The following is a 13,530-nucleotide window of genomic DNA, read 5'->3' as shown; positions in this document are numbered from 1 at the left end:
TGAAAATCCATCCATCGATGACAAAGATATGGACCGGACACGCCCATCGATGCACTATCCTGTAACGTCTAAGTGTGACCTTGACCTTTGAGCTACGGACCTAGGTCTTGCGCACTGCACGTCGTCTTACTGTGGTACACATTCATGCCAAGTTATTTGAAAATCCATCCATCGATGACAAAGATATGGACCGGACACGCCCATCAATGCACTATCCTTTAACGTCTAAGTGTGACCTTGACCTTTGAGCTACGGACCTGGGTCTTGCGCACTGCACGTCGTCTTACTGTGGTACACATTCATGCCAAGTTATTTGAAAATCCATCCATCGATGACAAAGATATGGACCGGACACGAAAATTGCGGACAGACCGACAGACCGACAGACTGACAGACTGACAGACTGACAGACCGACAGACCGACAGACAGACGGTTCAAAAACTATATGCCTCCCTTTCGGGGGCATAAAAACAGGTTGCTGCAGTTCCTTTTTTACAATAGAGGGGTACTTGCTTCAGAATACATAATTTTAATAGACAAGAGATCACAGAGTGATCTTGGCGCCCACCAATGTGCCATTTTTGAGAATTCCAAAATTTTTTAGACTTATTGACTAGCTCAAGGTCAAATTTCATTTCCGTACAAAACACTGTGCATGTGGTCAAAATTCGAAACCTGTAGCTTGAGAAATGTGAAAGTAGGTCACTATATCAATTTCAAGGACAAAGTTCTTTGTACACAAAACTATGCATGTGCATCAAGTTTGAAGGCTGTAATTTGATAAATTTGAAAGTAGGTCACTAGGTCAATCTTAAGGTCAAAGTTTATTTTGGTACACAAAACTATGCAAGTGGTCCAAATTTGAAGGCTGTAGCTTTAGAAATGTGAAAGTAGGTCACTAGGTCAAAACCAAGGTCAAATTACACTTCAGAATACAAATCTATACATGTGGTCCAAATTTAAAGCCTGTATATTCAAAAATGTGAAAGTAGGTCACTAGGTCAATGTCAAGGTCAAAGTTTGCTTCGGTACACAATCCTATGCATGTACGTCTAAATTTGAAGCCTGTACCTACAGAAATGTGAAAGTAGGTCACTAGGTCAATCTTAAGGTCAAAGTTCATTTCGGTACACAAAACTATGCAAGAGGTCCAAATTTGATGGCTGTAGCTCGAGAAATGTGAAAGTAGGTAACTAGGTCAAAATCAAGGTCAAATTTTTGTTTGGAACACAGAACTATGCATGTGGTCCAAATTTGAGGCCTGTATCTTCAATAATGTGAAAGTAGGTCACTAGGTAATGTAAAGGTCAAAGTTTGTTTCGGTACACAAAATTATGCATGTGGTCCAAATTTGAAGGCTGTAGCTTGAGAAATGTGAAAGTAGGTCACTAGGTCAAAATCAAGGTCAAATTTCATTTCGGAACACAAAACTATGCATGTGGTCCAAATTTGAAGGCTGTAGCTCGAGAAATGTGAAAGTAGGTCACTAGGTTAAAATCAAGGTCAAATTTTATTTCGGAACACAGAACTATGCATGTGGTCCAAATTTGAAGCCTGTACCTTCAAAAATGTGAAAGTAGGTCACTAGGTCAATGTCAAGGTCAAAGTTTTTTTCAGTACACAAAACTATGCATGTAGTCCAAATTTGAAGGCTGTAGCTTGAGAAATGTGAAAGTAGGTCACTAGGTCAAAATCAATGTCAAATTTCATTTTGAAACACGAAACTATGCATATGGTCCAAATTTGATGCCTGTACCTTTAAAAATGTGAAAGTAGGTCACTAGGTCAAAATAAGGTCAAAGTTTTTTTCCAGTGCACAAAATTATGCATGTGGTCCAAATTTGAAGGCTGTAGCTACAGAAATGTGAAAGTAGGTCACTAGGTCAAAATCAAGGTCAACTCGTGTCAAGGTTCATCTTGCCACTCAAAACCATACAGGTGGTCCAAACTTGAATGTTGTAGGTTATTGACAAGAAGATTTTAAAAGCTTTTCCCTATATAAGTCTATATGAAGCATGTGACCCCCAGGGCGGGGCCATAATTGACCCTAGGGGATGATTTGAACAAACTTGGTAGAGAACCACTAGATGATGCTACATTACAAATGCCAAAGCCCTAGGCTTTGTGGTTTGGACAAGAAGATTTTCAAAGTTTTTCCCTATATAAGTCTATGTAAACAATGTGACCCCCGGGGCGGGGCCATATTTGACCCTAGGGAAATAATTTGAGCAATCTTAGTAGAAGACCACTGGATAATGTCGCATACAAAATATCAAAGCCCTAGGCCCTGTGTTTTTGAATAAGAGGTTTTTCAAAGTTTTTCCCTATATACATGTAAGTCTATATAAACCATGTGACCCCCGGGGCGGGGCCATATTAGACCCCAGGGAAATAATTTGAATCATTTTGGTAGAGGACCACTAGATGATGTTTCATACCAAATATCAAAGCTCTAGGCTCTGTGGTTTTGGACAAGAAGATTTTCAAGTTTTTCCCTATATAAATCTATGTAAATTATAGAAATAAACAAAGGGCCATAACTCATTAAAGAATTGTTGAACCAGTCTGATTTTCAGGGGGACACAACTAGGGTACCAATACATCATTCTGACAAAGTTTGGTCAAAATCCCCCTGGTAGTTTCTGAGGAGATGCGATAACGAGAAATTGTTAACGGAAGGACGGACGTCGGACCACGGACGCAGAGTGATTTGAATAGCCCACCATCTGATGATGGTGGGCTAAAAATATATTTCCTCTTACACCAAAAAGTATCGCATTTTACAAATCTGGAAAAACCAGACTTATGAAACATGTGGCAAGATGATCGTTGTTTGCATTAAATTCTGTTCATTGTAAAACCAACAGTCTGTAACTACAGTCAGGTATTGTAAAAAGATGAAATCACTGGCGTTCAAAGTTTACTTTGTATAGTATCATGATTTCCTTATTCATCAGTCTGCAATTCAGGCTGTAAGAGTAAGTTTTCTTATGTGCCTTGCAACATTCTATTAAATAATGCTAAACTTGTATTGGCAGAAAAGTTACAAACAACAATAGACAGGAAAGAGAAACAGCATAATTTAAGTTTTACATACTTTTTCATGTCATCTTTGAGCATCACTGAGAGATTGTTCAACTTTGTTACCAATCTCACTGCCACAAACTGTAATACAAATGTACAGAAAACGATTAATATAATTTTGTTAATGACGAGGATAAGCTCAAAGACTGAGAATGGAAATCTGTTGTAACTCAGTCAATTCAAAGCACAACTTCTGTTTTCCATTTCCAAAATAGAAAGTGACCTAATTTGATTTAATTTTGATCACCGGATTGCAGCAACTGTATTTCTCCCGTGTGTGGTATCAGACTCAGTAAACGGAAGTTCCATTAGTTTTGATCATATTACTATGACATTATTATGTTAATCCTATGAAGAAGTAGATAAATAACTTTAGATTACAATATGGATCTAAAGATTGTAACAATTTAACTAACTCCTTGTAAAAGTTGTATCTGCTTGAATTTCTACTAACCAATGCTGAGTATTATCAGTAGTTTTACTTTCTTTTAAAGGTTTAAATTTGTCTCATTCTCTATACAATTACTGATAAACCATAGCTTTGCAAACGTAACAGCTATATTTACCTCCTTTGGAAGAGTAGGATCAGCCTCATTCTCCTGGTAACCAATGGCATCATACAGTTTCTTCTTTTCTTCTGCATTAAACTGTTCATAGAACTGCTCCTCTGTAAAACAACTGCATTGCTTTAAAACCAAGCATTAAAATCATAGCAGAGATCACCAATATGTCAGGTTCTTTATTCAAAGTACACAGAGGAATATAAGTAGATCTTTTAACCTACTGCATACCCAGGAGATGCGGTTTGGAGGGGTTCCAATGCATTTGAATTTCTAATTAGGATGTTGTTTCAACAAATAACTGGACATTCTGAAACATCTACAAATGGCATAGACAAAAGTCTCTTACAAACCACATGCCTGAGATATAGCTACTATGAAAGTAGACAAAATAAATACTTTAAAAAAAACTTCCATAGTTCATACAGTAACACCATTTTGTATTATGACTACTGGTAACATACTTACGTATATTTTCCATGTCGCCTTTCTCCTTTCCAGCAGCCTTCTTCTTTGACCCGCCTCCAAGCCATCCACCAAACCAGCCTGCATTTTTCTTCTCCTCCGCACGTTTTGCTCCACGTTTGGCTGCCTCCAGTTCGGCTTGTTGACGAATCACAGTGATATTGAACACATCAAGGTATTTTTCACACTCCTGAAAAATAAAATTCTCACTGCAGGGTTGTCACTGACTGAGCTGTCATATACTGACAATACATGCACAAACAGTTAATCCTTGTTCACTCAAATCCCAGTGAAATCACTATATAATATATATTGTTTTACTGCAAATTGCACAGACACAGATGGCTGAAACTCTCGACCAATACCTCCGGTGTTGCTGATTGTATTATAGGGAGGATAACACCTTTTCACTCAAACAACAAAAGGTGAAAAGAGAATTTCATCTTTCAACAATCAATTTAGTACATTTTGTGCAAACTAGTGAAAATGGTAATTTAGGGAAGATTAAGTTTTCTATAAAATGGTCATATTCTCTCACCATGTTTTATGTAACAACTCTAAAATCATTAACCAAGCTAACACAATTATTAAAACGGAAATGGAAATTAAACTGGTATTCAATTTTTTGCAAGAGTGGCAAACTGTCATAATATATGCCAATCACAGCAAATTACTTTTGAATTTTAAAATTTTCTAATTCTTGAGTAGACTAGCAGTCAGTTTTTCTCAAATTTGACTTATTCAAGGGCCACAACTCCAGAGCAACCAAGCCTATCCACCCGATTGATGAATTTGGCAGAGAAAATATGCCCATAAACATTCTATGTTTGGTGAAAATAGGATGAGAACTACGCAATAAATAAACACTGTCAATTTTCAGAATTTTGAGTAATTCAAGAGCCATAACTTAGAGAGACTTAAAGGATCCACCTGGTTATCAAACCTGGCCAAGATATTATACGCAAAAACAATAAGACAAGATTAAGAGAACATTAAAATTGGTAAAGAAATGCTCAAGTTAGAGAGCAGACAACTTTACTGGATGCCACTCACTCGTCTGCTACAAACGATCACATAATGTGTCCCATTTTAAGGTGATATAAAAATCATGTACAAAACCTACATCTGTAATATATAAAACTTACATCTAATTTCTTTTGCAGATCGCCGGACACTTTTTTACTTTCTAGTTTCTGGATGTAAGCCTCTCTGTATCTGTTCTTTGTATCCCTGTGTTCCTTCATGTGTGACCATGACCACATTTTTCTTCTTCGTCTTACAGTCTCTTCTAATATACTGGTATATGCGTAATGCCACCTATACATTAATGAAACAAAGAAATAGAAAATCAACATCTACTGGCAAACAAAATATAAACAAGTTTAGATAAAGGAAATTGGGCCATTAAAAATGTAATACATAAAATTAATTTCAAATGATAAACAAAAATTGTAAAATCTTAAACAGAAATTAAGAAAAACATTGTACTGGAATAAATGGATCAAACAATAAACAAAATTTTAGCTTCCTTCTACACTTTTTTTATTTAAAGCTTAGTTGCTCTAAAAATGGTCTGTTGATTTGACTTTCAATTCAAAACAAGAGCTGTCGGAGGACAGCAACGCTCGACTATTCAACAACCTTGTCCATTGAATGAATACGAGTCGAAAAAGGGACATAATTTAGTAAAAAAGCAAAATAGGGTTATGGAACCTGCATAGTGCTTATCAGCTCAGGACAGTGGACAAGTGTGTGAAGTTTCAATCCATTCCCATTAGTGGGTACTAAGATACCAGCTTACATAATAGGAATTTAACCAAAAACTCCTAAGTCGAAAAAAGGGGCATAATTTTGTAAAATGCGAAGTTGAGTTATTGACCCTTTGCATTGTATGTCATATCATGACAGTGAACAAGTGTGTGCAATTTCAATCCTTTCCTATTAGTGGATACTTAGATACCAGCTTACACACAAAAACTTAACCAAAAATTTCTATGTTGAAAAAGGGGCATAATTTTGAAAAAAAGCAAAATAAAGTTATGGGACCTGCTTTGTGCATGTCAGATCATGACAGTGAACAAGTGTGTGAAGTTTCAATCCATTCCAATTAGTGAGTACTGAGATACCAGCTTACATACAAAACCTTAACCAAAAAATTCTGAGTCGAAAAAGGGGCATAATTTTGTAAAAAAGCAAAACAGAGTTATGGAACCTGAGCAATGTAAGTCAGTTTATCACAGTAAATAAGTTTGTGAAGTTTCAATCCATTCCCACAAGTGGTTACTGAGATACCAGCTTACATACAAAACCTTAACCAAAAATTTCTAAGTCGAAAAAGGGGCATAATTCTGTAAAAAAGCATAATAGAGTTATGGAACCTGTGCAATGTAGGTCAGTTTATCACAGTGAATAAGTGTGTGAAGTTTCAATCCATTCCCACAAGTGGTTGCTGAGATACCAGCTTACATACAAAAACTTAACCAAATCGGGACGCGGACGCCGACGCATGGGCGAGTCCAATAGCTCTACTATTCTATGAATAGTCGAGCTAAAAACTGTAAGAGTTTGAAAGCCTCAGCAAGCAATCTTGGCATTGGCCAGTTACAAAACTGCAATAAGAATCAACCAATCAGATTCTTGAGTTGTAGGACTGGTTTCCAAACTCAATGTTATAAGACCTGTGGTTCAGTATCTGATCTGCTGTTTCTCAGCACAGTCTTCAAACTGACTTATAGTAAGATAAAGACTGGTTATGAATTCATAACCTTTAAGCTAGTTGTTTTTATTTCAAGGATCATTCTTGTTTGTTTGTTTTGGGTTTAACACCATTTTTCAACAGTATTTCAGTCATGTAATGGCTGGCAGTTAACCTAACCAGTGTTCCTGGATTCTGTACCAGTACAAACCTGTTCTCTGTAAGTAACTGCCAACTTCTCCACATGAATTATCAGAGGAGGAGGACGAATGATGTCAGACACAATGTCTTTTATCAAATCGTCACAGAGAACATACACCCCACCCGAGATCAAACTCATGACCCCGCGATCCTTAGACCAATGTTCTCCCTACTGAGCTAAGCGGGCGGGCATGTTTCAAGGATCAGTTTCTATTGTTCCCTTAAACTGCTACATACCATGTCCTGATGTTTCCTTTCAAAGGCACACTGGGTTTGTATTTCTTATAGATTCCCATCAGACTTACTCTCTCAAAACCTTCCAGCATCTCCAATACATCATTGTACTAAAATAATGTGCAAATATAATATTTTCAGTAGTGAGAAATAACTATTCAATATTCATAATTCTGACATGGGTCATTTCAGGACAACTAACAATGTATAATTTGCATAGACGACAAGTTCTGAGGTTATCAGTTACCTCCAAATTCCATTCCCAGTGTCATTACCAAAACAAGCTAAATATTCTATGGAACCTACAGGAATATTACAGTGAGAGAAAGGTGTATGGGTGTACTCTAATGGAAACCGAATACAAATGAAGTTTTTTACTTGAAGTCTGTATATAACAACAAGAGGACCATGATGGTCCTGAATCGCTCACCTGTCCCCACATGACCCAGTTTTAAACCGAGTATGATGTCGTTTTTTTCTATTATTTGATATTGTGACCTAGTTTTTGAGCTCATGTGACCCAGTGTTGAATCTGATCTAGATATCATCAAGATAAAAATTCTAACCAATTTTCATGAAGATCCACTGAAAAATATGGCCTCTAGAGAGGTCACAAGATTTTTTATTATTTGACCTACTGACTTAGTTATTGAAGGCACGTGACCCAGTTTCGAACAAGACCTAGATATCATCAAGGTGAACATTCTGACCAATTTTCATGAAGATCCATTCAAAAGTATGGCCTCTAGAGAGTTCACAAGGTTTTTCTATTTTTAGACCTACTGACCTAGTTTTTGACCGCAGTTGACCCAGTTTCAAACCTGACCTAGATATCATCAAGATGAACATTCAAACCAATTTTCATATAGTTCCCATGAAAAATATGGCCTCTAGAGAGGTCACAAGGCTTTTTAGTTATTTGACCTACTGACCTAGTTATTAAAAACACGTGACCAAGTTTCGAACAAGACCTAGATATCATCAAGGTGAACATTCTGACTTATTTTCATGAAGATCCGTTGAAAAGTATGGCCTCTAGAGAGGTCACAAGGTTTTTCTATTTTTAGACCTACTGACCTAGTTTTTGACCACAGTTGAACAAGTTTCGAACTTGACCTAGATATCATCAAGATAAAAATTCTGACCAATTTTCATACAGATCCCATTAAAAATATGGCCTCTAGAAAGGTCACAAGGTTTTTTTGTTATCTGACCTACTGACCTAGTTATTGAAGGCACGTGACCCAGTTTCGAAACTGGCCTAGATATCATCAAGGTGAACATTCTAACCAATTTTCATGAAGATCCATTCACAAGTATGGCCTCTAGAGAGGTCACAAGGTTTTTCTATTTTTAGACCTACTGACCTAGTTTTTGACCGCAGTTGACCCAGTTTCGAACTTGACCTAGATATCATCAAGATGAACATTCTGACCAACTTTCATACAGATCCCATGAAAAATATGGCCTCTAGAGAGGTCACAAGGTTTTTTTATTATTTGACCTACTGACCTTCTTTTTGATCGCAGCTGACCCAGTTTCGAACTTGACCTAGATATCATCAAGATGAACATTCTGACCAACTTTCATACAGATCCCATGAAAAATATGGCCTCTAGAGAGGTCACAATGTCTTTTTATTATTTGACCTACTGACCTAGTTTTTGACGGCACATGACCCAGTTTCGAACTTGACCTAGATATCATCAAGATGAACATTCTGACCAACTTTCGTGAAGATCCCATGAAAAATATGGCCTCTAGAGAGGTCACAAGGTTTTTTTATTATTTGACCTACTGACCTAGTTTTTGTCCGCAGTTGACCCAGTTTCGAACTTGACCTAGATATCATCAAGATGAACATTCTGACCAATTTTCATACAGATCCCATGAAAAATATGGCCTCTAGAGAGGTCACAAGGTTTTTTTATTATTTGACCTACTGACCTAGTTTTTGTCCGCAGTTGACCCAGTTTCGAACTTGACCTAGATATCATCAAGATGAACATTCTGACCAATTTTCATACAGATCCCATGAAAAATATGGCCTCTAGAGAGGTCACAAGGTTTTTTTATTATTTGACCTACTGACCTAGTTTTTGATCGCAGTTGACCCAGTTTCGAACTTGACCTAGATATCATCAAGATAAACATTCTGACCAACTTTCATACAGATCTCATGAAAAATATGGCCTCTAGAGAGGTCACAAGGTTTTTTTATTATTTGACCTACTGACCTAGTTTTTGATCGCAGTTGACCCAGTTTCGAACTTGACCTAGATATCATCAAGATAAACATTCTGACCAACTTTCATAAAGATCCCATGAAAAATGTGACCTCTAGAGTGGTCACAAGCAAAAGTTTACGCACGCACGGACGCACGCACGGACGCACGCACGCACGGACGACGGACGCTGCGTGATCACAAAAGCTCACATTGTCACTTTGTGACATGTGAGCTAAAAAAACACTAGCAATAACCATACAAACTAGACGCCCACAGGCAACATGTCGAGCCTGCCAGCTGTCAAAAGGACTAACATTTATGACACTATTTGATGGCGACAGAACTGATTGCGGCAAACATTTCTGCCAAGTTATTTAAGAACATCTCCATCCATGGCTAATAGAAACTGCATGAACTTTTGACCTTTGACCGCTAAGTATGACCTTGACCTTTGAGGCAGAGGTCTGGGAGTTGCATGGGACATGCAAAGATTTATGCCAAATAAAAAATTATTACTTTATGCATGGCAAAGTTACAGCCCAGACAAGCTCTAAAATGACCTTTGACCCCCAAGTGTGACCTTGACCTTTGAGATAGGGACCTGAGGTTTGCTAACTACACTCCGCCTCATTGAAATGAACATTTACACCAAAAGAAAAAAACGAATGCTCCATTCTTATCAAAGTTACGGCCTGGACAAGCTCTGAAATGACCTTTGAGACAGGAACCTGGGGTTTGCACATGACACTCCATTCATGCCAAATATAAACAAGATTGCTCCAAGTATGTCAAAGTTATGGTCCAAACAAATAAATCCGGATGGATGCCACAAGCACATACACACAACAAACAACCATTTGGACAACTCTATATGCGCTTACGCAAGCGGGCTCGACAACAAGAGCTGTCACAGGAGACAGCGTGCTTGACTATTTCGATGCTGGATAGTGAAACTGGGCACATCTAAGGAAACTAGAGCTGTAACTGGAGTGTTTAATGACTCCAATTGTGGATGAAGATATTGCACAATAGCCTGAGTCTATGTCAAAAATATCAACTTAAAGTAATAAGAGAGGTAAAGATAAAATGTATCAAAACACTATATAAGTATATCCTAAGCAAAAGGGGCAAATTAATTAAATATTGGTGCCAGAGTTATGCAGCTTGTGTCATATAGTGTGGGAGATGATGTGGAACAACTATTTTAAGTTTGAATCAAATCCATTCAGGAATAACAGAGACAGAGTGAAAGTGCATCAAAACTTCAACCTAAAATTCTAAGTAAAAAGGGGGAATAATTAATGAAAAATTGGTGCCAGAGTTATGCACCTTGCATCATATGGTGTGGGTGATGATGTTGAACAACTATTTTAAGTTTGAATCAAATCCATTCAGTAATAACAGAGACAGAGTGAAAGTGCATCAAAACTTTAATCTAAAATTCTAAGTAAAAATGGGAAATAATTCATGAAAAATTGGTCCCAGAGTTATGCACCTTGTGTCATATGATAAGGGTAATGATGCTGAACAATTGTTTAAGTTTGAATCAGATCCATTCAGTAATAACAGAGATAGAGTGAAAGTGCATAAAACTTAAACCTGAAATTCTAAGTAAAAAGGGGAATCATTCACGCCGACGCCGGGGCGAGTAGGATAGCTCTCCTTATACTTCGTATAGTCGAGCTAAAAAGCATCTATAGACATTGTGCTCACTTGTTTGAATCTTTCTACCTAATACTAGCTTACAAACAAAAGCCACAGTTAAGAAACTTGCCAAATGAGGTCATCTCATGATGGCAAAGATGAGTGGAGAATCTGTAAATATTTAGTCAATTAATTCCTGAGAAACATTCTTACATGCAAAACTCTTCGCAAGATTTTTATGTTAACAAGAGACATGGTTTAGACAAAATAAAAGCTAGAGTAATGTAACTGTCCTGTGAGGTCACATCATGATATCTAATACATGTGTGAAGTTCAAAAGCATTAGGCCCAGCAGACTTACGCAAGCCTGCTTACATGCAAAAATCTTGAGATGCAGACACAAACATCGACAAATGAGTGACAACAAAAGCTCTACTATTTGAAATATTTCTAATAGTGAATTAAACAAGAGCTGTCCGTAAGACAGCCAAGCTCGACTATTCGAAATATTGTCACAGAAGCAGGAAATTATTACCCAAAATGTTAAATATCAAAAGAGTTTTAAGTTCGAAAGGGGACATAATTTGACCAAAATGCATATCAGAGTTATGGGACTTGATGCTATCAACTAGTTTTATAACCCCGAAGAAACATGTTAAGTTTCAATTCCATAATCTGCATTAGTTTTGGAGATAGTAACTTGCATGTAAAACTTTAACCAGAATTTTCTTAGTCCAAAAGGGGGCATAATTTGCTCAGAATACAAGTTAGAGTTATGGAACTTGGCCCAGTGAGCTTGGTAATTGGCCTAGAAAAAGAATAAATAAGTTTCAAAGCTATATGCCTTTTGGTAATAGCTGTATGTACTTGCACGCAAAACTTTAACCAGGATTTTCTAAGTCCAAAAGGGGGGATAATTTGCCCAAAATACATGTCAGAGTTATGGGACTTGATTCTATCAACTAGTTTTATAACCCGAAGACACATGTGAAGTTTCAATTCAATATCTGCATTAGTTTTGGAGATAGTAACTTGCATGTAAAACTTTAACCAGGATTTTCTAAGTCCAAAAGGGGGCATAATTTGCCCAAAATACATGTCAGAGTTATGGGACTTGACCCAGTGAGGTAGGTAATTGATCTAGAAAAAGAAAAAATAAGTTTCAAATATATATGCCTTTTAGTAATAGCTGTATGTACTTGCACGCAAAACTTTAACCAGAATTTCTAAGTCCAAAAGGGGGCATAATTTGCCCAAAATACATGTCAGAGTTATGGGACTTGACCCAGTGAGGTAGGTAATTGATCTAGAAAAAGAAAAAATAAGTTTCAAATCTATATGCCTTTTAGTAATAGCTGTATGTACTTGCACGCAAAACTTTAACCAGAATTTCTAAGTCCAAAAGGGGGCATAATTTGCCCAAAATACATGTCAGAGTTATGGGACTTGACCCAGTGAGGTAGGTAATTGATCTAGAAAAAGAAAAAATAAGTTTCAAATCTATATGCCTTTTAGTAATAGCTGTATGTACTTGCACGCAAAACTTTAACCAGAATTTTCTAAGTCCAAAAGGGGGCATAATTTGGCCAAAATGAAGGTCAGAGTTATGGGACTTGGTGCTATTAACTAGTTTTATAACCCCAAAGACACATGTGAAGTTTCAATTCAATATCTGCATTAGTTTTGGAGATAGTAACTTGCATGTAAAACTTTAACCAGAATTTTCTAAGTCCAAAAAGGGGCATAATTTGCTCAAAATACATGTTAGAGTTATGGAACTTGACCCAGTGAGGTTGGTAATTGACCTAGAAAAAGAATAAACTAGAAAATGCTTTTGTAAAAAAGCGCATGTCTCCCCCAATGCAAAGTCCTATAGGCAAGAAGTCAATAGGGGTCAGGAGCGAAAGTCAAAGAGACACTGATGGTTGGCTGCAATAGGGATCATCTACTTGGCATGTCCAGTCATCCCGCTAAATTTCAACACTCTTTGCCTAGTGGTCCTCAGGTCACTGTTCGACTCCTGTGACCTTGACCTTTGATCAAGTGACCTCAACATAAATAGGGGTCATCTACTCTGCATGTCCAATCATCCTATTAAGTTTCAACATCGTAGGTCAAGTGGTTCTCAAGTTATTTCCAAAAAAATGATTTTACATGAACAGGCCACTGTGACCTTGACCTTTAATAGACTGACCCCAAAATCAATAGGGGTCATCTACTCTGCATGTTCAATCATCCTATGAAGTTTCAACATTCTGGGTCAAGTGGTTCTCAAGTTATTGATTGGAACTGGTTATCAATGTTCAGGCCTCTGTGACCTTGACCTTTAACGGAGTGACCCCAAAAACAATAAGGGTCATTTACTCTGTATGAACAATCATCCTATGAAGTTTCAACATTCTGGGTCGAAAGGGTTCT

At 37.2% G+C, this 13,530-nt stretch overlaps 1 protein-coding gene across 11 annotated transcripts in view; it reads right to left on the bottom strand.

Annotated features, from left to right (window-relative positions):
- The window catches only part of LOC123542107 (intermembrane lipid transfer protein VPS13A-like), a 227,438-nt gene that overhangs the window by 179,549 nt on the left and 34,359 nt on the right, over window positions 1–13,530 (bottom strand). For all 11 annotated transcript variants that reach the window (XM_053531671.1, XM_053531674.1, XM_053531680.1 and 8 more), the window contains exons 11-15: window positions 7,244–7,350; window positions 5,256–5,427; window positions 4,114–4,300; window positions 3,652–3,752; window positions 3,099–3,166 (exon numbers count right to left, since the gene is read on the bottom strand). In XM_053531671.1, the coding sequence (XP_053387646.1) occupies window positions 3,099–3,166; window positions 3,652–3,752; window positions 4,114–4,300; window positions 5,256–5,427; window positions 7,244–7,350 (635 nt within the window). The remainder of the gene's footprint in view (window positions 1–3,098; window positions 3,167–3,651; window positions 3,753–4,113; window positions 4,301–5,255; window positions 5,428–7,243; window positions 7,351–13,530) is intronic.

Source organism: Mercenaria mercenaria, chromosome 19 (assembly GCF_021730395.1).
Source record: "Mercenaria mercenaria strain notata chromosome 19, MADL_Memer_1, whole genome shotgun sequence".
Classification (NCBI taxonomy): Eukaryota; Metazoa; Mollusca; class Bivalvia; order Venerida; family Veneridae; genus Mercenaria; species Mercenaria mercenaria.
This window is presented reverse-complemented; position numbering and strand designations above follow the sequence as displayed.